This window comes from Enoplosus armatus, chromosome 7 (genome assembly GCF_043641665.1).
Source record: "Enoplosus armatus isolate fEnoArm2 chromosome 7, fEnoArm2.hap1, whole genome shotgun sequence".
NCBI classification, from domain to species: domain Eukaryota; kingdom Metazoa; phylum Chordata; class Actinopteri; order Centrarchiformes; family Enoplosidae; genus Enoplosus; species Enoplosus armatus.
The window spans coordinates 19,949,381-19,973,901 of NC_092186.1; the positions used below are offsets into that span (position 1 = coordinate 19,949,381).

Consider the following 24,521-nt stretch of genomic DNA (forward strand, 5'->3'; position numbering starts at 1 on the left):
GACTGCAGGAAGTCGAAAGTGATTTAAACACAACAGTATTCCTCTGTTGGGGCGTTATTTTTATTATGCTCTATTTGGGTGGCATGACTCATTTGACTTTATTTGTTGTTCTTATTGCTTTCCTTCTGCAATATGTCAACCACTGAGTGTGTGCACCATCCTCGTGAAAGCAAGCCATTTCAAGCAGTCTGGTGCTTTCATCTGGAAAGTCACTGTATTATTTACCATAATGAAGTTTATAACAAGGCTATAGATTTTGTATGCCGTGTGTATACCCAGCATGTTTAGAGCAGTGTTTTTGAGCTCTACATCATTACCTCCTTTGTCCTGGTGAGACAGCATCCTTCCAAACTCTGGTGGTACAGCACCAAGATATTTGAACAGGCAAAGCTCTTCTTAAAGTATAGTAAGTTAAACCAATCATGTACAAATCACAACCCAGAAAAGCAAAGGGTTACTGGAAGGGAGGATAGAGATGTAGATATCTGATTTTGGAAAGCCAAGTGCCAGATTAACTGGGGTAAACCTAAATTATACAGTAGACGAGATGAAATCCCTCCTGAAAAATGGGGTGAGGAATGAATGCAGTTACCAGGACCTTGTCATGCATGATCTCTTTTCACAGTGATCCTCACCTCTCGATGCCCAGCTCCTTGTTGCACATTTGTTGAACTGAAACCACAACCTTCTTCTGAACACCCTGTCGCAGCTTGAAGTAGAACTTATCTCTGTCCTTAGGCACTGGACTGTGGAAAGGAAGAAGGGTGTACATAACATTAGGGACTTCGATGTGCTCCCATTTTTCGTTTTGTGTGTTGTTGTATTGTGATGTTCTTTGACGTATTTTGAATTTAGCTTGTATTATGTTACTGTTCTCTAAGTACCAGTTTCTTCTTTAAAAAAAAAGATGTATTACCTTAGAATTACGAACCCAGTTAAAGATAAAATATGAGTCCTCTGAGTGTATTATCTATTACGAACATCTGCTGTGACTTTCAGAACAGCTATTGGGCCATTTTATTTCAGATGAGAACAGAAAATGAAAATCCATCTCTGGAATACTCTATGTATGATGGCTTGTGAAAATGGAAAAATTGTCTAACCGTGCCGATAAGCTTTATGCTCTTTACGGATGAACAATAACAGTCAGATAAAACCATATTGCTGCAGCACATTAAAGCCTTCCAACTACCAACATCTCTGTGATACCAACAGTCCTGATCTGATAAGAGACACACAGTATGTGTTTATGTGTTTGCGTGTAATTCACATGTTGCCACGTGATCATACTGTAGTGTAGCACCATCATTCTTCTTCTATGAAAGGCTGTTGAATAATCTCATGCAATTTTTAAAATATAATGTTGATATGATGGTAACATACTTTTTTGTAAATTTGATGAACGATTATACTCAGAGACACCTGTATCATTTATTGAAGTGTGTGTATGTGTGGACCAAGTACCTGAAGTTGCCCTTGCCATCATCCTCTTTGATCTCCAGCGTGACAGTGAAGGTGTAGAGGTCACCGTCGGGCGGACTGGACAGTGCCGTGTCCCTGATGTCTGCCGGCCGTGAAGAACGGCGAAAGGCAGTGGAGAAACTGTACAGGATACGACTGACCTGGATGGAAAAGGAAAAGAAAAACAAAAGCCTTATAGACTAAAAGAGAAGGAAGTAGGAAAGACTGGGAGGTGGGGAGGAGAAAAAAAATAGAGATGAACAGAACACGAAAAAAAAAAGATAGACTAAAAGTAGAATAGACTATAAACTGGAGATTCAAAAAGAAGACAACAGTGCCCTCAGCTGGTTTATCGGTGTCAGTACTTAAAGGACTGTAGTAGGTCTGGTATACAGTGCACATACTGAATTGTCTGTTCTTCAAGTTGCGACAAAAGATATGGGTATTATCTTTATCAGAGTCCAGAGCCTGTAGTCATTTTCTCAGTTCTGCCACTTGAGAGTACACACTGATTATGGAGGTGTACTCTGTTCAATACTGTTAGTAGATGCATGATCCTGCACCCTCCACTCTCCTGGTGTATCATGATGGCTTTAAATGATATCTGTAAGGGCAGGAACACCGCTTACTTAACGTGACATGTAACATTTTTTAAAAGGAAACCAGAGGCATCATGTTTTTCTTAACTACCACAGACAGCAGCATCTCATTCTCTTTCTTCTTACAACCTTGTACTTTTAACTGACATGGTGTCTGTGGAAAATCTACTCCAAATCTTACTGTAACCAAATTACTTTTTAATAATTATGTTTCCTGTTCCAAACAGCTCTCTTAATAGCTGCTATTTTTTAGTAAGATTGCGGTTCTTACACCCTACGTCACTGAACACCATCATGTAGTGGGGTTCTGGTTCACACAGCCTGGATTAAACATGTTGACAAAATCAGTACAGTCATCTTCCTCCTTTAAAGCAGACTTGTATCTAAATGTTAAGGGATTAAGCGCTCCACGGATGCAACTCACGGCCTCTTTAATGTGGCAGGAGAAGACGTGAATCTGGAAGTCCTCAGAGCTCCGGTAACTCTCGGTGAAAGAGAAACAGTCACTTTCCACAGAACCCTCCCGCCCACGAGCACAGAACAACACCTTGTAGATGGGAAACGAGGCAATCTCTGTACCCGAGGCCTGGTCCACAATCCTGAGGAGAGTTATTTGATTTTACATGTGAAAATAATGCTTTGGTCCAGACTTACAATCATTGTAAAAGTAGATTAAAGATACTGGCAAATAATCATTAACATTTATTGTCAGGTTTTATCCATTTTCTAGATCACCTTATCTCTATATACCTGTGACCTGAGATCCCTGAGCAAGAGAATAAATAAATAAACATTTTGAAACTTGATGTTTTGTGTTAACAGGTAAAATTGGCATCAGATACTGCGTATTACTTTGGGATCAGTTCTGAAGCTCTGTACGGTAACAGTCTACCTTAACATTTTCAGTGTGGTCAAAAAAAGTCATGTCTCATTTCCTTTTTGGTTTGTTTCCTTTTCATGTTATGACTCAGGATGATTGAAAGGTTTCTCTCCACTCATGTAATATACATCGGTAACTTCCCTTCTGCTGGCTAACAGGCATCACAGGTGATGGGTACTTTTAACAAGTACATAATTCATGATAATCTGCTCCTCGGTTGTATACACAGGAATCTGCGATGTGTGAAAAAATCTGCTTTACCAAACAAGTAGTGAAGTAGAGATCAGGCTCAGAGTTTCTGTAGATGTTTTGTAGACCTTTTTTATGTCCATGAGTCCATCAACCATTAATACATGTATTACCTCTCTTTCCTGCAAATCTGTAAACTAAATATGTTAAATGACCACTCTTAACAAACATATCTACTTTCCTTTCATCATAGGTCATTTAAATAGGCTTAATGGGTCGCTGACCTGACGGAGCCATCTGGTCCGCAGGGGACGTGCAGGGTGATGGGGATGGGGATGGCGCTTTCAGCCCGCAGGGTGGCCATGGCGCTCTGTGCCTCTGCCTCATTGCGAGGGGCTTTGACCCAGGTGCAGCCCAGGTAGGACAGCTTGTTGAACTGGACACTGTCCTCCTCCAGCACAGTGGAGCTGGATGGTGCTGGACATGCTTCTGTGGACAGACAGAAAGGTTGTGATATTGTCAATTTTTCTGAGAAGTTGAAACAAGTCCTTGGGGGTTTCTGTCTATATTGTAAGCTACACTACGGTCTAGTAAAATGTGAACCAAATTTGAACAAAGATAAAATAACAATTGTTTTATTCGCTTTCAGCTACAACATATCCCATGAGTCTGGCATACTATCAAATGAGAACAGGACATTTCTTGGATTTCCACATCCTGTCGTCTAACAGTTCTACAACAGACCGCACAGGAAGTTGCTCTCTGACTTGACCTTTGACCTGGTACTTTCACACTTTGCAAACAGGAAGCAAAACAATGAGACAGCAGCTGGACTTCCAGTGCTCTTATTCTAAACCATGCTAACCATTTCCTGAGTTCACTCAGCAGTGGTGCAGCACAAAACGCTGGCAACACTGATGTAAGTAAAGTAAGTAAATAAATAAAGATATATGACATGAATGGTCATTAATATTTATTTACAATGTTCTAATTTATTCAAATGTAATAAGGCAATCAGATGATCAGGTGGATGTAAAAAAAGTATTTTCCAGATTTCTACCTGCTTTGTTTCCCTGCATTCACCAGCTGAATGCAGACCTGTCTTTAGACCATATACAGTGTTCATGTAATCATATAGTAATTTGCAAAAGTTTTGACACACCTTGATTTCTTGCTACACACTCCATTGTTAGTAACATTGCTGATTCTACCGTAGGCTTGGAGAAAGAGAGACACACAGACATGTGCTTCCTGTGTGACACATGGCATCACTAGCTGTTAAATTTCACCTGAACGCGAGGAGCTTCACCATTTGGGCATATCACACGCCTATAGTGTCCTCCATAGACTTTATCCAAAAATACACACAGAAGTGCTTTCCATTGGACTTTGTCACCTCAGATCTGGGCATGACAGACCTTTGTGTAGTGTTTGAAGAGCTGAAGCTTCTGGTCTCTAAATTAATTAGTGGGTTTACGTCACACTTCAGACAAGCACATTTGATGTTTGTGTAGTTGGGGGTACTAGATATTTTTCCTTGACTTTAAAACCAGGACCAGGACTGGACCTATCCCTAACCCTGGTATTGCTAATGTTTTTCAGCTGCCACTGAACTAAACAGTGCAGTATATCGACCACTGTTAGCATGTGGTTTTTGCACAGATGTTTATTGAGCTGTCTGGGACCAACCTGTCCTTGCTCCTATACAGAGCCGTTAAGCCAATGTCAGAGTTCAGATACCAGCCTTGCTAATCTGATATGGCAACAATAGATTTCGGTATGTCAATAGCATGCACGCAGCTACATTTCTTCAAGCTCTCGGCTCATTCTTAAACATTTTTCATCCAAGAATGCTTTGCACTTTGTTATTTCCACTGTGATGTTAAAATTTTTGTGAAATACTTCTCTGAAACCCATACCCCCTAATATCTTGAACTGACGATGGTGTGAGGAGAAACAACTGCATTTTTGTTTGCATATTTTTCCATTATGGCCTAAGCCTTTAGTTACTAATTAAGTATTCCATTTGTTGAGATTCACTGTACCATATGCTAAATGATAGTGATCCATGCTCACTAGACTATGACAAAATACACTGACTGGTATGTTCTGATTTAGCTAGATAAACCAATAGTCTGGAAATTTTCAGCGGCAGTGTGTTCAGTGCCAAACAGTAAGATTCACAATTCAATCAGCTACTTTGAAGAGATGACAATGACTGTAAATGGACCTGGAAAGTCCAGACCTATACCTGCAGGTCGGGGCTCCAGGACTCGGCTTTCTGGGTCCCTGTGCTTCTCCATCTTTTCCACACTGCTCTTCTCCACCTTCACCTCATCATCATCATCATCCAACACCTCCTCCATAGCCTTTTCCAGCTGCTCGCTCCCATTCCAAGACATCTGAGGGAGATGAGAGGAAAAGAGAAAACATTGGGGATGAGGGCAAGGAGAAACAAGGAGAGATGGAAACAGGGTGAGGACAAGGATACATTAAGATAAATGAAGACAGAGTGGAGCTTCCTGGAATGAGTCAATACTTAGGCAAAAAAATGTCAATCACCATGTTTCCATTGATGAAAAAAGGTGTTTTAGCTGCTGTGTTTGATCATTTTGTGCTATGGGGAATGAATATTACATATTGCACTGTTCAAGTCAGGTGTAAAAGTCTGACCATGTGTGGTTCTCACCTTGAGTCTTGGTTTGCCCCCAGAGCCTTGTGGTGACCCGGCGGCACTGGACTGTACCAGAACAAACTCCTCACTGGTGACAGTGGCCACGGACTCTGTTGAGCTGCTGACTTTTCCAAGTGAGGAGCTGTCATCCATGGCTGGCTGGTTTACTCAGAGTCGGCTGGGGAGACCAGGGTTAAAGCTCTCCCCTTCCCTCTCCTGTCCGCCCAGCTCTGTGGGAAGGCAGTCTGCATGCACACAAACAGATTGCATTAGATTATACTGGTGTTTTTCTGGTATTTCACTGAACATTAGGCACCATACTGAAAACTAAAACTATTTGCTTTGGAGAAATTTGTATAACACATGAGGTGGTGGGTAAACATTAATATTTGTGAAACTTACTCAATTATACTTACAAAATTATGTAAGTGATTGAGAGTGCTTTCTGTGCACATCCGTCTAGGACCTTTTAGACTAATAAAATAAGGTTTATCAGGTCACAGTAAAAGTAACGTGTGCAGTGTTGTCACTGTAATATGAAAGGCAACGTCAAACTACAACACACCCATTCGGTACTGGGACACAGCAAGGACGTGCCAGGACCTGCCAGACAATGGCCAAAAAACTTTCTTACAAAACATTTTAGGCTGGTGAGTCCGGGCCAAAGTTATTCTAAACACCCTGTTTGTTATCTTTGAGTTAATGATACCAGCCCAGAAATAAGCACAATTTGTAAACACAAGCACAAATCTGCAATTTCTGCAATTCCTAAAATAGTCTTCAGTACTTAGGGAGTGATTATTGTCCTCCAGATCACTCTGACAGGCTGAAGCTGGCAGCCGAATTCCTGGATGCTTCCAACAAATAGATACAGAACTTTATGAGCATTGTGTGATAGTATTCTGCCACCAGTAGTAGATTTTAGGGGAACATTCGGTTGCAGGTAGCAACAACGGCATGTTACATAAACCATTTCGACAAATCTGTGACAAAGCAAATCAACAAATTAATATTAACAGGCATCTTTTATCTACTCCCCTTGTTGGAGCATTATCTCATAGGCACTATTTTATTGTGGCTATATTGTGATTTAGCAGAGCTTATTTTTTCTGTGATTAGTTTACTGCTAAGTAAGCAAGCAATTATACAAGCTGTCTGACGCTAATGTGTTGCTAACACAATATTCTAAGTAACTGTTGCTCTAGTGGTAATTGTTATGTATTTCACTCTATAGTGGCCTCTTCGTGTATGTTTACTAGCACAGCACCAAAAGTCAAACAGTCAACACTGACAAAGTCTGTCTGCACATCAGTATCAGCCCATTGTCTCTACAAGTTACATCCTGCCTGCTCACTAATTTCACCATGAGCTGGACTAAACCACAAACATGTCTTCCCGCAAAGCTAGTTGAAACCGGGCTGTCTGCAAGTAAGTAAGCATAGATAAATAAAACAAACATATAATGAAGAAAGTTTTACAACAAACAACAGTTCTAAAATACAGTTTAATTAAAGACAGGAAATGCCTATGTTAGCAAATAGCAAGCACAATTAAGTGAAGCCTGGCAGACCTAAACACATTTACAAATGTACTATAACCAACAGAAAAATAATTTGGCAATTATTTTAGTAATCCAGGAATCATTTAAGCCATTTTTCATAGCAAAATGGACAAAAGTGTATAGGTTCAGGCTTTTAAATTTTGAGGATTTGCTTGAAATGGTGCCATGGAGGAGCATGCACACACACACAGTCGAGAACAAATGCATGAAGGGGGCATTCATTCAAACACAGTGACATGATTACGTGCATACAAAAGGCATTCACACACACTCAGCCCTGGTAAATTATACTCATACACGCATGTGCACACACACACACAGACGTGCATGAGGAAACAGGGTCATGTGCTCCAATCACACTTATTCAATTACACAGAGCAGCAGATAGTAACAGGGCATGTTGGGAAACTACATTATTTGGATCTTCTAAAGTCAGACAGGATGTGAAGCATGTGGCAAACACACTACTGCCATACTGAACACGCCATTAATTATAATTACTTAATTATTATTTGTTGACTCTGCAAGTACAGAACATCGCATAATCTCCCTCTCACGTAGGTGACTGAATCCAGTGTGTCCGGACAGTCACTTTCTCTTTGACTGTAACTGAAACTGTAAAACACAGCAGCAAATTTGCACCCAGTCATTATCAGCCTGCTCCTCCAGTAAAGTCCCAATTGGAAGCCTTGCTACCCAACCACTGCCTGTATGGAAACTGTGAGTGGCCAGTGGTGTAGACAGGCTGAACAACACCCACATACACTAAGCTAACCAGACACATTACGTCTGAGAAGAGTGTGTGTGTGTGTGTGTGTGTGTGTGTGTGTGTGTGTGTGTGTGTGTGTTTCTATGGGTTGACTAGCCCTGCTGTTTTGTTACACTTACAACAGTGTCAACAGACATGTGAATACTGTAATCCCTGTCATGAGAGTCTGGGCAGTAAACTTTGTGGGCATGGACAACTAGAAAGTTAACTCAAACAACCCAAAATCTATTATCACATAGTATTTGAGGATATTTTTATATACAACCCTGTGTACAAGACATTTCACAGGCGGGCTGGGTAACAGGGCAAATGTTTCCTTTTGACCACTGTTTCTTCAGCCAGTGATAGCCAATGCATTTGGCCTGATGTCTCTTCTGATTGTAGATAATCTGACTCATGCCTCAATCGAACTCCATCTCCTTTATGACCCTGCTGACCTTCCTGTAAAGAACACAGCTCAGGCTACCCAACCTGCTGACCCGCTGAATTCGCTGAATGACTATGAAGCATAAGCACACTGAACAGACCTGTCATTGCAGCATGGCAAACCTGTTCAATGAGTATAAAAGATAATAACACTGTCAGGGTGAGGCTGGGTCTGATTTCACTTTTCAAGACAGTCTCAACTTGAAAAGCATTGTTTATGTGCAGCCTTTGGTCTTGTCTGTTTTCAGACTTTATCCCTGCTGGCCACTGTATACTGTCTCTGACTGTGAGGCCATCAAATCACAGTTTATTAAACAGGCAATCTGTTACAATGGTGTCTTTGGTGTCTGGATGGGTAACTACATACTATGACTAAGGTGTGACATTTAGCACTGTCATAGGTTGAGAGTAAATATCCCTGTACGCATTACTGCTCCTGGAATCTCTTCTGAGCTGAAGCATCTATCACACATCATGCTACAAGTAACCTCAGCCTCAGTCTTAACTTTCTCCACACAGCCCCACAGAGAGAAACAGTTCAGCCTCCTTTGCAGCTGGGACTGAAACCTGCTCTGAGGCTCGTTAGCGAATACAAGTTGGTGTCTGTGTCTGCTTTCTAGTGACACCTTACACTGGTCATTGAATCACTTCCCCCGTTAGGTCTGATGCTAAAGCCATCCCAGTTATTTTCATAGTCAAATATATGATATCATCTCTTGTGTCTGTTTGTGGTGGATTCAAATGTATACAAGTACACCATTTCGACCTGAAGTACACTGTTGCTTTTGCAACTACCTAAATGATTAATTGATCATCAAAATTGTTGCTGATTATTTTTCTGACAATCAATTTTTCGAGTAATTGTTGCAGCTACTTTACTTTTCAAACACTATCAATATCAACTGGAGCAGCTTGAGCATTTCAAAACAAAGTAAAACCCCAAATTAATGGATAGTTGCTTGTAAAAGGGCTAAAAGAGCAATCCAATTTACCAGCCAGACCCTGATGTTTACAAAATAAGAAAATACTACTAATACTAATCCCTATGAAGAATGTGAGACTTCCAATCACAACTATAAATTATTGTAGAGCTCAATTAGGTACTAGGAGAGATAAACAATTATCAAACAGCCACAGAAAATATTAGTTAGTGATTGACTGGCAGACGTCTGTTTCAATGGTTTATTGATACTCCAACAATGCCTCAGCCCTTTTTCTCTCATAGGGTTACATTAACATCGAACAGATGTTTGGGATTTTTTTTTTTTAAATAATGACAATTTACACACCACTTCTTCTATTTTTCTTTCATAACTAGGCGCGTACAAGTGTAATAATCCAAAATAGTATGGTCCCTCCACCTCTTCTGTAATTTTCTCACAGTATGCCGGGAAAGCATTATCATTCATGATTTCATGTCGTATCAGGATTTCAAGTTTAAGTTCTGTGATTCATGTAACGTCTGTCACATCCCAAAAGCACCATTTATTTATATTATCCATTTCAAGGTCAAAAACACAGTGATATTTGTGTTAATAACTCCTGGCCCTGGCCAAGTATCTCCTTCACATTAACAGCAAACACACAGACTGCTGTGATGATGTCATCCAGACACAAATCCTGGAGCTGATACATGGACAGAGAAGCAAATGCTGTGACACCAGTGATGTTACTGAGGTATGGGCATATTTTCTACTGCACAGATGTAAGCAAATAAAACTAAATTGGGTGGAATATGTCAACAAAAGCTCTATGATCTCTTTCTAAACTACTCACTAATACTGTGTGAATGGCTCAATTCATTAATTCAGATGTTGATGCTCTGATTTCCTGCTGAGGAGACAGTTGTCAATGTTTGTAGATGATGCCTTAGTGGTCCAAAACTCAATGAAATGGTACCTTATTCTGTGTTTGGGTGGATTTTCTCATTAATTACTGCAGTAAACTGTTCTTGCTGCTCTCACTGGTGTCTGCAGGCCTGGATGGATCACATCACAGTCTCTCACAGCATCAGCAGCAGGCTAGCTTCGTATGGCAGCTTTCCTCTTTTAACAGCTGCTTAACGGACATTTAGTAGGTTAAATGAAATTGGCACGGCATTCTGTCTGAAACGCCTTTCTGAGTGGTCAAGCACACAAACTGCAGATTTGACAGACAGCTAGCTAGTGCATACAACACACAGAGGAAGACAGGCAAGGCAAAATTAGCTAGCGGGAAGCCAACTTGTCCGTTCAGTCACCACAGCCTTTTCCTCGCCGCGGTAATATAACATGGGTAATAACAAGCAGACCTGTAGACAAGGAGCTAGCTGTGCGGAACAGGTGAATGCAAGCTAAACAGGAAGTACCTATGTGTGCCAGGCTAGAACTGCGAGCTAACGCTAAGTTGGGCTAACGCTAACCAGCTCGAAGTCCAAAACAGTTGGACCACTATTTGGAGGAGCGACCTCACTCAGCAACACCCCACCCGACTCCAGAGGAAAATGACGAGAGAGAAGAAGGAAACCAACGTTTCTCTTCTCACTGCACCTAAACGTGACACTAAAATGAGCACAGGTGTTGATAAAAGAGCTGTCAACTTACTTGTTATGAGCGTTGGAGAGTTGCTTGCTAGCTGTCAGAAGAGTTGCAGCGAAGATCGTGTATGTTGAGGAAGATGAATCACTCGGGGGTTTAATGACAGGCTTTCCGGTTTGGAATGAAGAACGCATGCGCTGTTCTTCTGCAGATTGTCTGGCTCTGGCCAATCATTTCTATTTTGTAATTTTGAATTTTTTCCATATACGTGTGTAGCATCATTTCAACTCCCCTCCATCTTCCCTCCTCTTTTTGGATGATCAAATTGAGAAAATAGGAGGATTTATGAAACCTGTCAAGGCTTATGTTTTAATCTAAAGGGCATTCTTTATGGAAAAACATAGGCTGAATTAATGCTTTGTTCTGAAAATGAATTTCAGCATCTGGTAGTGGTTGTTTGCCTCATGACAATCATTAGTTGGAGGTCAAAGTTCATGCTGCCCTCAGAGCTCATGAACATTATAGAACGTTTAGTTGATCCTAACTTCTTTAACATTTTGATGAATAAATGTAATGTGGAAAAAGTATTTCAAAGTGAATAGGCATTACGTGCATATGTGTGTGTGTAGTCTTGCCAATCATCACACAAAGAGCCATTTCAAGCAGTTACAAATCTTTAATTGTCAAAAGTTAACACTGTCAAATATTACTGTTTCTGTATTCGTCAGGTACGATATCTGATTTAACCACATTTCTAAAAAGCTTTTTTTTCCGTTTTCAAAGATAACTAGTTAAGTAAGTAGTAAAATATATAGTTAATACAATACCTAAATCAATGAATGATGACAATAAATCCTTATCTGTGGTAGTGGACAACAACATGGAGAAATACTGGTTTTATTGATTCCTCTTCAGAGATTCCAGCCCAGACTTCTCTGTTTTCCAAAAGTGAATCCAAAGAAAACCCACATTTCTGGTTTAAAATGGTCTTGAGGAGTTTCAAGATGTACAGTGTAATGACACTGCACTATCTACTTAAACCTTAAAGAAAAAGTAATTGAGAAATAAATGAAGTAGCTGCTGATCAATGAATTCTAATTATGTTATATGCATTTTAGTTTAATGCTTGAATGATAACTAGACTTGTCAAATCAAAAATTATCCGACATTATCACACCATGCAAGTCCTTAAGGTCTCTTGCAGTGCTTGTTTAGCCTCACTGAATCCTGCTGTACACAGAAATATAAGGACAAACATCACAGGAAATATTATTGTGTATGGCAAGCAATGCTGGGAAAGTGTCATGTATAAAATGGGCACTGTGTTTTCAATCACATAAATGTGTATTCTGACTTCCTCACAATATGAAAAGAAAATTGAAAATAAATGACATGGTTATTTGCATTTCAAAGATTCAACATGAGAGTAGTACAGGAGTATAGGAGGAGTGTGTAGACAAAATAGCACAAACTAATAAATCACACTCCCTTAAAACACATCATGTTCAAATCCCATGATGCATCTCTCTCCATCAAGAACACCACAGGATCAAGAGATGCGTCCATTGCTTTCTGGTCAATATTTACATATCAAACTTTTTGCATCACTGGCAAAAGAGAAATTCACTCTCATTAATTTAAGCTTACCGCTGCTGTGTTCAAGGGCACAGGCGTCGTTGCTCGTACACAGGTTTACACCTTAGGGGAGAAAGCGGTGGTTCAGCGTAGACCTGGAGGCCAAGAGGCTTTGAACTACAGTATCCATGATCCAGTTTTAAATGCTTGTATGTCTATCTACATGTGCAGCCTCGTAATATCTCACTGGGGTGTACACCGTGCTTACAATATTCCTCCAATGAAGTTACATGATGAGAGATGAAAGGAGATCCCTGGAGATGAAGAGCTGCAGTAGTTTGCAAGATAACTTGCATAGAGAAAGCTCCAGTCGTCCGACCTCTTCCACCTTTCCTGTAACTCGAGCATGCTTCCAGAGATCCAGAAAACTGCAGAGGGGATGTTGACTTTTCCTTCTTTTTCACATGTGTGTCAGTCTCCATTCTGCTCATCATCACGACAAAATTGCTTCATATTTACTACATACTTCATCAAACTCCTTTTTTGTCTTTTAGGAAGATGTGTAGCAAGGGTAAATCAGACACAGTCTAAGATAGCCCTCAGTCAGTAAAGACCCAGTAACAGTCAACAGACCATATCCTTCACGTGGGAGCATAAAGGGACATTTCTTACAAGAAACCTTACAGCTACAGTTTTATTTACCATCAATTACATAACTATTATCTTTGTGAACATGAAAACTTCAAATTTAAGGGTATAAAGTGGTGAACTAGGTTTGAAAGTGATCCCTGCTTGTCACACACTTCAGCAGTTGGCTTAGACAATCTTCACTTAAATCCCCCCAAACCCCAGACCCCAAATAAATGTGATAATGTAACCTCCACAAACAGTGGGCCTTCATCCAGCAGATCCTCACTGGCAGCTGCAGTAGATTTCAAAGTTATTTTTGTGGTCTTGTTACTAGTGGTGCTGGTGTGTGTGTGTGTGTGTGTGTGTGTGTGTGTGTGTGTGTGTGTGTGTGTGTGTGTGTGTGTAAGTGAAGAGAGAGTCTCTGTGTGTATGAGTGGTGTTGGGGGGGTTTTGGGGTGGTCACACCTCGGTGCTGATGGCTCGGGTGTTGGTGTAGAAATCGGGAGGTCGGCCTCGCTGGGTCTCCCTCAGCAGGGAGCCTCGGATGGTGGGCAGCGGCATTGCCAGCGCCTGGTTCTCATAGTGTGTGGGCATGTAGGTGATGCGCTCGCCACCGTTGCGCATCTCATCAGTGGTGCGGATATAGAAGGGCGAGTCATAAGGTGAGCAGGTGGGGCAGTAACTGCGTTGCCCCCCTGTGGGTTTGGTGGGGTCAGAGGATCCGGGGGGCTCTGGTGGGGACATGGACAGTGGGGTGACGATCGACCCGTCCAGGCCGGAGACACTGCAGGCGTTGCAGGCAAAGTGTTGCTGAGAGATGGAGGCACTGTCAGACCCATTCTTCTTACAGCAGTAGTACTACAGAGGAAGAGAAGTCCATTACATGTCAAACAGCTCATTACTGAGTGTTGTCATATTTTCCTAAAACAAATGAGAAAATCAGCAAATAGGGTGAGATCAGTTCACTTTTTCCAGTATAATCAACATGCTTCCAGAATTTAGTGTATTCAAATGTCTTCTTGATACAAAAGAAGTGACTTGCTTTACTTTATTTTTTAAGACACTGGGTCTGTTGTACAACATGTACAACATGTACTACTACTTCCAATTCTTTCTTCCCACAGGCTGCAGTTTTGTTGTTGAAAGAAAAGTACGTATTCAAGGCTTATTAAGATAGAGCTTTTTAGTTTATTAAACTGAAGCCAATATAATATTGTTTAAACTGTGTAAAGTACAGTGAACTACACATTTATACTGAATATTCTATTCATATGATTGAAATAATTAACATTCATTGCATCATTTGCAATTTGAAAACGATGTTGATGTATTACTCTTCTTCTCTAGCCGGCAGTCTCCTGTGAGGTGATCATGCAAAGGGGCAGAAGGATTAATCCTGAAGTGGGATTTAAACATCTTTCAAACACACACACACACACACACACACACACTCACACAGGCGTACCTGGAGTCTACAGTAACAGAGCACAGCTATGATACACAGAAGTATCACTGTGGCCAGTATTCCTCCGGTTATGACAACAGTTCCAGCTGTCATCCGACCAGCTCTCCATCAAACTCTGACAAAAGGCACAGGAAGTGACATCATTAACAAAAGTCTCACAACAAATATGAAGTTTAATCAAATCACAGTAAACACAGATGCAATGTGCTAAGTGTAGTGACAGAGCAAACTCAAAAGATCATTCTGTAATTATGTGGAGAGAATTAGGTCGAGAACATGCACACTGTAAATCAGTGGCCACCAACCTTTTTCTTAAGGGACCCCTATTTGTATATACACTGACGACCCCCACCGCCCCCCACACACATACAATTACAAAAAAGGGGGAAAAGTTGCCTACTTCTTTTGAAATTATTTTATGTATACTTTATTTTTTATTAAAAAACAATAAAAGCATAGAACAATTAACTGTACAATTAACCTAAATAGTAAAACTTCTTCATAGAAATTAATTAAATGCATGTATATTATGTTTATAGATATAAAAGTCTTACACCCTTAAAATCAAAAGTGGACCTTTGGCGACCCCTGGTGGGGGTTGGGAACCCCAGGTTGGGAACCACTGGTGTAAATGACTTAAACATACTCCTCTTCCTACAGAAATGGACTGCATCATAAAGACACCTCAATGTATTTTCTTTTTTTAAATATTAAACTTTATCTTTAATCTATTTAGACCCTTTAGTACCTTGATCACCAAACTGCAACTCTGAAATGACCACATTATGTGTAGCTTAGCTTGTCTGAATATAAACATATAGGAAACTTTATTCTGAAGATGTTATATCAAAGATTTAAGTTAATGTAACTGAGAACTGAGTTTTGAAAAATGTGAACAAACGGAACAGAAATCAAAACCCTTCACAATTCACATATATATCACTTTCTGCTTCACTAACACACAGTACGCACATTTCAAATGAACAAAACAAAATAAAAATCAAATTTCCAAGTGACATAAGTCTTATAGAATAAACCTGGTTGTGATTATTGTTGTTATACTCACGTTCAGCAAATTGCTTAACACCTGAAAGCAGAGAAATAACAGAGATAGGTATATTAAATGTCAGATAGACAGACAGACAGACAGATAGATAGATAGCTAGATAGATAGATAGATAGATAGATAGATAGATAGATAGATAGATAGATAGATAGATAGATAGATAGATAGATAGATAGACTTACATCAGAAGAGTGTTTGAAGGTTGTATGGGTGAAGAGAAGTTCAATCAGAAATCAAAGGTGAGAGGTCACACCGCTGGATAGCCACACTGCATGAACATCACTAAGGAAGGAAGCAGGAAATGTGAGGAACTGGAAGAAATGGGAAGTATAACAGTTTTAATTGAAGATGCTTTCAACGTTTTTTTCCACAAGATGGCACCAAGAGAACAGAAAAATAGCTCCCACACGAACATACAGTACTTGCACTAAATGACGCCTACTGTAGGAATGACTTGGATGACTAGGAATGAACAGGTGAGGATGGAAAGTTAAGGAAGTAAGAAAAGGAGGAAAGAAGGAAGAAAGGAAGCAAGAAAGTCTGTAACACAGTGTAAGTGTGTTTCATTAGAAAATGTACAAAAGGCATATACATGCAGCCACACACACAAACTAATGTTGTATTGCGCACATACAGAGGATGGACAAAATAATAGCAACACCTGTGCCTAGTATTCAGTATTTTGTCCCCCTTTGCTACTAAAACACAGCTTCTAAAGAAACATCACTGGGTTGAATCAAGTTTTCTCTGATACAATCACAGCAAAGTAATGACATTACAATCTACACAAACATATTTATTGGGGGGGGGGCTGCTGGATTTTCATTAGACTGAACAGGTGTCATAATTGTGTCCACCTGCTGTAAATAAACACAGCATTATCATTACATGAATCAATGAATGTATGTGACACCTTCTTTCTTGGATTTCTGTCGATGAAGTTTGAGTTTCTGTAGGTCACACTACTATAGCTATAGTAGTTATCATTAGTTGTGCTAAATGTCCAGTTCTTCTCAAAATACATTTTCAGTTTTACAACAAACAATCAGTGACTCGGGTCAGATCACTGCTGGGTCACTGCTGCCAGACAGAGAGGAACGAAACTGAGACTCATAGTAATCAGAATGAAAACATTAAAGATATTTACTTTACAAATCAAAGTCTCAAAACCTCAGATGTGCATATTCTTGAGCAATGTCTCTCCATCTCATCCACACTCAAATACACAAAAACACATGCATGCAGCGTTATGGCAGAGCAGTAGTAAAAGAGATTTAGCAGCAAGGGGCTCAGTTGGTTAGGGGCTTTAATTTGCAGGCTGAGGCTTGTCTAGGTGAAGTAAAATCTATTACCGCTGATAAAAATATATCAAACCCATGATTGGGGTGGAGGAGGGGGACATTTTTTGTTAGGTAGAGGAAGTAAAAAGTAGAATGAAAAAAGAAGACGTGACAAAAGGATGGAGATGGTAAGAAGGTATGTAAGGAAGAAGAGAGAAGGAAGTAAGAAACTACAACAAGAGGAAGGAAGGAAGGAAGGAAGGAAGGAAGGAAGGAAGGAAGGAAGGAAGGAAGGAAAGAAGTAGCACTATGGGTACAGCTGTGTATGGAGGTTGACACTCACACACACACACAGAGCTAATTTCTCAGCCTGTCACTTATGATTCCTGCTGTTTAATGTCTGAATGAACTGGTGTGTGTGTGTGTGTGTGTGTGTGTGTGTGTGTGTGTGTGTGTGTGTGTGTTTGAGTGTGCGTTACATTTTCATGTGAGCAGTTTGTCCTGTACATGTGATGTGATAGATGAAGTCTGTCAGTCCATCATGGTGCAAAGAGTCATTTAATTAGAGACCGGCCTAATGAGATCTGGCCTCCTCACCGCAGAGATGCTCTCTCCACAAGGTTAAACCTGCAGATCTTCTCACCAGCTCGCCACAGTGGGAAGCTCAGAGGACAGCAAAGTAACTGAACCTTCACTCAGTGGCACTGACCAAGAACTGCAACTGTGTGATTACTGCTAAAGAGTGCGATACATACACAACCAATAAAGGGCAAAATGGTGTGCCCCGCCTCTCGCTCAGTGCCAGCTGGGAATGGTTCCATCCCTAACCCTTTAAAGCAGCAACCTGGGGGTCCCGACCTGGAAAATGTTGAAAAATTTCAGAAAGCTACCAAAAAAAAATATGTGAATATTGAGCTACAACTTTGGAATTTGAAATGAAAACTTAACTAAAACTAAACAAAAATAATATTTTGAGTGATATGCACCCCTGTCTGACATTTTTCCATGTTTTTCAGCTGTTTGTCTTTTCTATGTTCATTGCGATATGGGATGATAGTGTCCATTATCATGACACTCAAAAATGGACCAATGTTAGTGTGCATGTTTGTATTTTAATGCATGCAACAGTAACTGCATTACATCAGAATCAGAATCAGAATCAGAATCAGAATCTGTTTATTGCCAACTAACATACATTACAAGGAATTTGCCGTGGTCTGAAGGTGCTATTGTTCTGACAACAAACATGTAAAAATGTAAAGGTAAAAGAATAAGATAAGATAAATAGAATCATACATTAATATAAAGTATAACTTGTGTTTGTGTTGGGGTGGGTCAGTGCAAGACTGTGGCCGTGTTCATCAGGTTGACTGCAGAGGGGAAGAAACTGTTTTTGTGGCGGGAGGTTTTGGTCCTGATGGACCGCAGCCTCCTGCCAGAGGGGAGGGAGTCAAACAGATAGTGTCCAGGGTGGGAGGGGTCGGCAGCGATCTTCCCTGCTCTCCTCAGGGTCCTGGAGGAGTACAGGTCCTGAAGAGATGGGAGGTTGCAGCCGATCACCCTCTCTGCAGAGCGGATGATACGCTGCAGTCTGCGTCTGTCCTTGGTGGAGGCAGCAGCGTACCAGACAGTGATGGAGGAGGTGAGGATGGACTCTATGATGGCAGTGTAGAAGTGAACCAGCATTGTTTGTGGCAGGTTAAACTTCCTCAGCTGCCTCAGGAAGTACATCCTCTGTTGGGCTTTCTTGATGAGGGAGCTGATGTTCAGCTCCCACCGGAGGTCCTGGCTGATGATGGAGCCCAGGAAACGGAAGGACTCCACAGTGTCCACTGGAGAGTCACACAGGGTGATGGGGGCGGGTGTGGCTGCGCTCTTCATAAAGTCCTCAAGTCTACTTTAAAGTCTATGTTTGGACTACATACTGTAGTCCAAACATAGAATTACATTGTACTTTCTATGACATGTGGATACAGGGACTAACTGCAGTAGAAGCAGATGAGGCAAGTTGAAGAAAAGCGAGGTCAGCAAAAAACTACAGGACCAAACCGCATCACGCAATAGCTCCTGAGATGTGTTGATGTGTCATCTCAAACTGATGGTAAGTACCAGTGTTAAAGAGAATGTGAATGGGTTTCTTCATTACAAACACACTGAGCTGGAAGCGCTAACCGACTCTCCACTGAGGAGACGAAAAGGAGGCGGTGTTGCTCCCACAGGCTGCGATCTGAACCGTTACACTGGCACCGAGCTCATAAACCATGTTTCTGTCAGAAAGTACACTAGCCTTCAATTATTTGTGGGAACCAAACGGGATGGCAGCTGACAGATTCCTCTCAACATCATTCATCATCTCAAGTCTCTCCAGTGCGTGCAATCTCAGACTCAGTACACCAAACTATTTTTCATAATTAATGCCAGCGCGGTGACTTGTACTGCAAGGAGGAAATGGAAATGGATTCACCGCTGTCACCACGTCATCCTTTACTCAGACACAAAATAACAGATTTTCTTTTCTTCCTGTTTACATGTTGCTTTGCAAGCACTTTGAGGCAAACTTGTTGGGTAGATTAATTTGAATTGACTTCGTTTGACAAACCACAGTGAGAAATGAGATATCTGCATCAACACACACACACACACACACACACACACACACACACACACACACACACACACACACACACACTCATGCAGAGCACAAACAGAAAGAAAGCTGGATCAGTCACCATTGGGTCCAGATTAGAGTGGCCCTCAATCCCCCATACTGCCTGAAGAGCCCTGTACACTGATAAGACTCTCTCATACACACGCACACGCACACGCACACACACACACACACACACACACACACACACACACACACACACACACTTGTACACATACAGAATTCACTCAGGCAAACATGTACTCATGTATTACCAAATAAATCAGGACATCCTAATAAAACATCCATTAAAACAGACAGCAGAGTCTTCGTAGCACTTAGCTGCAGTCAGTGCACAACAAGCACAAGTGTTTCATTTACTAAATAACACCACTGAACCGCAACACTCACCACAAACGTCTAACCGACAGATAAGAGTTGATGCTGCAGCATAATACATATGAAGTCTGATTAATTCAGCAGAACTCATGTTGTTTGCAGCTTATAGTACTGTACATATATAAAAACATTTGGAAAGATAGCAACTCAGGTCTTCACAGATTTAAAGGGAGTTTTTAGCCTGTTTATAGACAGTTTTTGAGCTCCAGTGACACACACTTCACTTCACAGCTGTCAGAAATACACCGAACAAGCAACAAGTCTGTAGCTCCATTCTCATCAAAGTGGCAAGTGTAATAATATGAAAATTAGCGGTGTCTCAGCTGAATCGTACCCCATGGATGATGAAATCCTCTTAGAGTCCCCTCGGTGTGTGTCAGCTTGTTGTGAGTTGGAGCTGCACTGCATTGTGGGATCAGCACATTTCAACAATAGATTTGGTTTTGACAAGCATGAAGCATTAATCTGCAACATTTTAGCTTGAGGCATAAAATATATTTTTTAGCCCTCCACCACTGTTCAAGTTACCACACTGGCACCTGTCAGTCATTTTGCTGGGCTTATATGTATCCTGAGGCTGTGAGCAATGCTGATGTTTGTGAATGGTGGTATCTTATATTACATCTTGTTACACTATACTAATGGCATTTTGGTACAATCTAGTATATGTAGGGCTCATTATTATAATTATCTGTATTTATTTCGTAAATAACAGGTGGTAATCATATAATAAGACCATTACTACTTTTTTTGTTGTTTTTTCTTAATTACTTGGCGGTTGCCAGTTTCCAGACCATTTAAATCATTGCCCACATCTCTAATTTGTTCAACAATTCAAATAGGTCTGGTGTTGTGGGAGTGTTGTGGGAATAAGAATGGAGATGCCTTCTCCTACATAGCTACCTACATTCTTTAAAAATAGCAAAAAAACAAAACAAAACAAAAACAAACACCGACAAGCATGGATGATGTCTTTGCAGATGAGTAGGTTCTTGTGTCAGGGTTCAGGCATCCTCTTGTTGTCAGTAATCAAGGCATTCAGTTGATCATATGGCCTGTTAGTAGAAACTACAGCCATGTGGAAATTAAGACCTACTGACAAATTATTACCTGTGCTGTGACACAAATTATAGAAACCTGTTAAACCTAAACTATTAACTGCACCTAGCAATCTCCACTGCAGCTTCCTTGTCAAAGACGTTGGCTTGGCAGACACATCCCTTGCTATTGATTGGTTAGGGCAAAATAAAACAAAATGACCCTCCCTCCCAAAAGGAAATCTCCGTAGGGCAGGATGTCAAGCAGAAGGAATGAAGAGAAACAAATCGACACTTTAGTCCAACTAAAAACATTTGTCCAAATTCAGGTGAAAATGGGTTAAATGGGCCTATTCTAGACTGTACTATGCTACACGACACATTTAGTTATGCTGCATTGAATTACACTATATGTCATGCTGTGCTGTAATACCATACACTTCACTGATATATTACATATGATACATGTTATGTTTTCTTTTAATATACTGTAAACTGTTTGCTACACTCCATTATGATAGACTATGTAATGGTATGCTGCAATGCACTGCACTGTGTTCGACTATGTGGCTGTTTAAAAGCTTTTACACCTGCAATCATTGGTCTTTCATATTTTGTGGGTTTTATCAGCCTGTTGCATCAGCCTGTTGGCACTCCATTGTGCCCACTTCCGTTATTGCCTTCCTTTGTCTCTGTCCTGTAGGTTGTTTTGTTTGTGGGATAAAAAAAACCCTTCATGTTGTAAAATTGCAGGTTTCCAATATGCTGTTTTTGGCAAATCAGAGTAATGAGAATATCTCATGAGCGTCCTCCCTCCCTCTCCCTCTCTCTCTCTGTCTGATGGAGTGCTCCTTCTGGAGTCTCGGCCATCAGTCTTCAGGAGCATCTGAAGGACCTTGACTGCCCTGAAGGATATTTTACAAGATTGATTCTTTGGATCTTAAATTGCTCAGACCAGCAGTCAGCCAGTGTCAGTCTCTCCTCCTCCAAACACACAACAAACACCATCATTTCTTGTAACATAAATGCCACATGTTCGATCCCCTCAATGTATCCAACAAAGTGTGTTGGCGCAAGACACAAAACTGCTCACTCATCGGCCAAATGTTCAAAATGGCAAAATGGTCCGATCAGCTGAGGATTTGAATTTTTTTAATTTCAGATGGCGGATTATTAAGTAACTTTCAGTGTGAAAATCCCCAATAAAACCCTCTGGATCGTAAATATGTACTGTAGCTGGTGACATTTTGGAGATGTAAGAGCAGCGTCCCTAACCTGTAACTGCCAAGAAATCTTCAAAATGTCAAATCTTCAGAAATGAATGTAAGTCATTTCTTAGTTATGCTCACGTAGTTCTGAAAACATACAGCTGGATTTTACACTATATTTCCTGTTATACGATTCTCAGGAGCAGCAAGAATGAAAAGGTTACAGAAGTGAATTTGTGACAAATCCTTGAAAAGCCAGACTCCATCTTGAAGGCAATGTTTGGTATCGTTTTGATTTGAGCGATCAGATTCAGATTCTGCTGATTTTGGTTCCTGTTCATATTTCCAGTTCAGAACTAACCCTCAATACCCAACCCTTGTTTGCATCACACAGTTTAAGTCTAGGAAGTAAGAATCAACGGTGCAAACCAGGTACCAAACTAGTGAACACTAGGGAGTGTTCAGATGATGATACTGTCTCACCTGCAGCTGGTGTTATCAATATAAAATGACATATGATTCAGCAACTGTGCGACCTGTTTCTCACCTCAGTGTTATTCAGAAAAGGATTTTGGTAGAGGATTGAAAGAAAAGACTCACAACCACAGTGTTTTTGCAGTATTACAGTAAAACTGCATCAGAGACCACAGACAGCCGGCACTCAGTGTGTGCGTCACGTCAGGTGCGGGAAGAGTTCATGTTGATGCCTGATTGAAGGCGAGAACTGTCAGTCATCCTCTGTACGGTACTTGAAATGCACTTTTGTCCATGGCCTTGTCAGACCACAATGACAGATGAGAAAATAGTGGGCTGCCTTTGCAAGGTTAATATGATAATTAATATGATGAGTCCCCAGAAATATGCATGAGGCAAGTGGAAGACTGACAATCTTCCCTTCCTCAACGCCAATCAACACCCATTCAGGGTTGCTTGGGAATTGAAGGGCTGTTGAGCCATGCCTAACCCTAACCCTAACCCTAACCCTGACAACTTCAGGTGTTGGTCTCAGCTCAGACCCAGAGCCAATCTACCCAGGCAATAAATCATGCAAAATTTCAGCACATTATTATTTTGGAAAATCACCATTTTGTCACAGCTCTATGGCTGCCGTTGTAAGCGGAGAGAAAACAAGTCGCACATCCAAACGGGATTCATGGTCACAGTTGAAATGTAATTTGTCTAATCCTGTTATCTGGCGTTCCAAAGGCTTTCCTCTATCTGTTTCCTCTCTGTCGTCTCTGTTGCGGCCCAGCGTGGGAGTCTGTGTGTGTGTGTCTGCATATGTGTGTGTGCGTGTTTGTTTGTTTGCATGCGTGGGTGTGAAGTAAACACAATTTACGGGGGTGGGTTTAGAAATTGTGGTATTTCTTTTTTCATGAAGATTATTCACCCTAAAAGTAGAATCACGTTTAGAGTGTCAAAACAAAAGGACCCCAATCTGTTAAAGCTGTACGAGGAAACTTTTGGATCATTTGATTTTACTTAATGTTGTAAGGTGACAAGAGCAGATTGTACACCACTCACTCATGTTTGGTGGTTGCAGTGCAGCTCTGACTTTAAAACCAGGGGAAATGTACAGTAACATCTAGCAAAAAATGTCTTTGAACCTCAGCCTCACTCATTAGCACTATATTATATGATATGTTGTGTATTTCACACATTACACATATGACCAGCTGAAAAACATCAGGTGGGCTGCTCTACAAAAAAAAGGAGTGTGCGCTGTCCTTGGTGCTGAAGTGATGTCACTGGAAGCTCAATGTGGATTTCTTTTCTGTCCTAATGTGTGTATGTAATTTTGTCCATGTTGTTTAACCCAGTAAATCTATTGAATGGTGAGTCCTGATGGATTAAACGGTATGGTAGATTACTGTGTGGATTATTGCTTTGGTTTGCAAAAACAAAAATATTCTGTGTTTAATTACTTTACTAGTTAAATGTGTTCCAGAAGTAATAGCACATATGAATGCATATACTTTTCATTTTGTCCATTATTACTTTTGGTTAAGTGGGGTCCTTCACAAGAGCTCCACTCCCCCTCTGCTGATTTACCTGACCATTCATTATGAGGAGAGAATAACATCTCCAGTCTTAAATGGTTCATGTTACATATCAGCTGTTCACAAAAAATGGATCCTT

General features: G+C 40.7%; 2 protein-coding genes across 4 annotated transcripts in view; both read right to left on the bottom strand.

Annotated features, from left to right (window-relative positions):
* The window catches only part of rabgap1l (RAB GTPase activating protein 1-like), a 94,532-nt gene extending 88,576 nt beyond the window's left edge, over positions 1–5,956 (bottom strand). Inside the window, exons 1-6 of one of the 3 annotated variants that reach the window (XM_070909606.1) lie at positions 5,819–5,956; positions 5,444–5,531; positions 3,414–3,657; positions 2,485–2,659; positions 1,465–1,622; positions 636–746 (exon numbers count right to left, since the gene is read on the bottom strand). In XM_070909606.1, the coding sequence (XP_070765707.1) occupies positions 636–746; positions 1,465–1,622; positions 2,485–2,659; positions 3,414–3,657; positions 5,444–5,531; positions 5,819–5,956 (914 nt within the window). Of the gene's footprint in view, positions 1–635; positions 747–1,464; positions 1,623–2,484; positions 2,660–3,413; positions 3,658–5,359; positions 5,532–5,818 lie in introns of all 3 variants that reach the window. The other 2 variants (XM_070909605.1, XM_070909604.1) reach the window with 2 other exon arrangements.
* Positions 5,957–13,423: 7,467 nt separating this feature from the next.
* fam163ab (family with sequence similarity 163 member Ab) lies at positions 13,424–17,908 on the bottom strand. The gene is made up of 5 exons (XM_070909447.1): positions 17,847–17,908; positions 15,994–16,093; positions 15,812–15,832; positions 14,746–14,860; positions 13,424–14,138 (listed from the first exon to the last, which is right to left on the bottom strand). The coding sequence occupies exons 4-5, from the start codon at positions 14,836–14,838 to the stop codon at positions 13,740–13,742; spliced, it is 492 nt and encodes a 163-aa protein (XP_070765548.1). The 5' UTR covers positions 14,839–14,860; positions 15,812–15,832; positions 15,994–16,093; positions 17,847–17,908; the 3' UTR covers positions 13,424–13,739.
* Between the last annotated feature and the right edge of the window lie 6,613 nt (positions 17,909–24,521).

What these genes read in the sequence shown, in the direction of transcription:
- fam163ab (XM_070909447.1), bottom strand. Translation starts at nt 14,838, where the DNA reads ATGACAGCTGGAACTGTTGTCATAACCGGAGGAATACTGGCCACAGTG. An exon ending in TCTGTTACTGTAGACTCCAG is followed by an intron (nt 14,139 to 14,745) that starts GTACGCCTGTGT and finishes CTTCCTCTGTAG; the next exon opens with TACTACTGCTGTAAGAAGAA.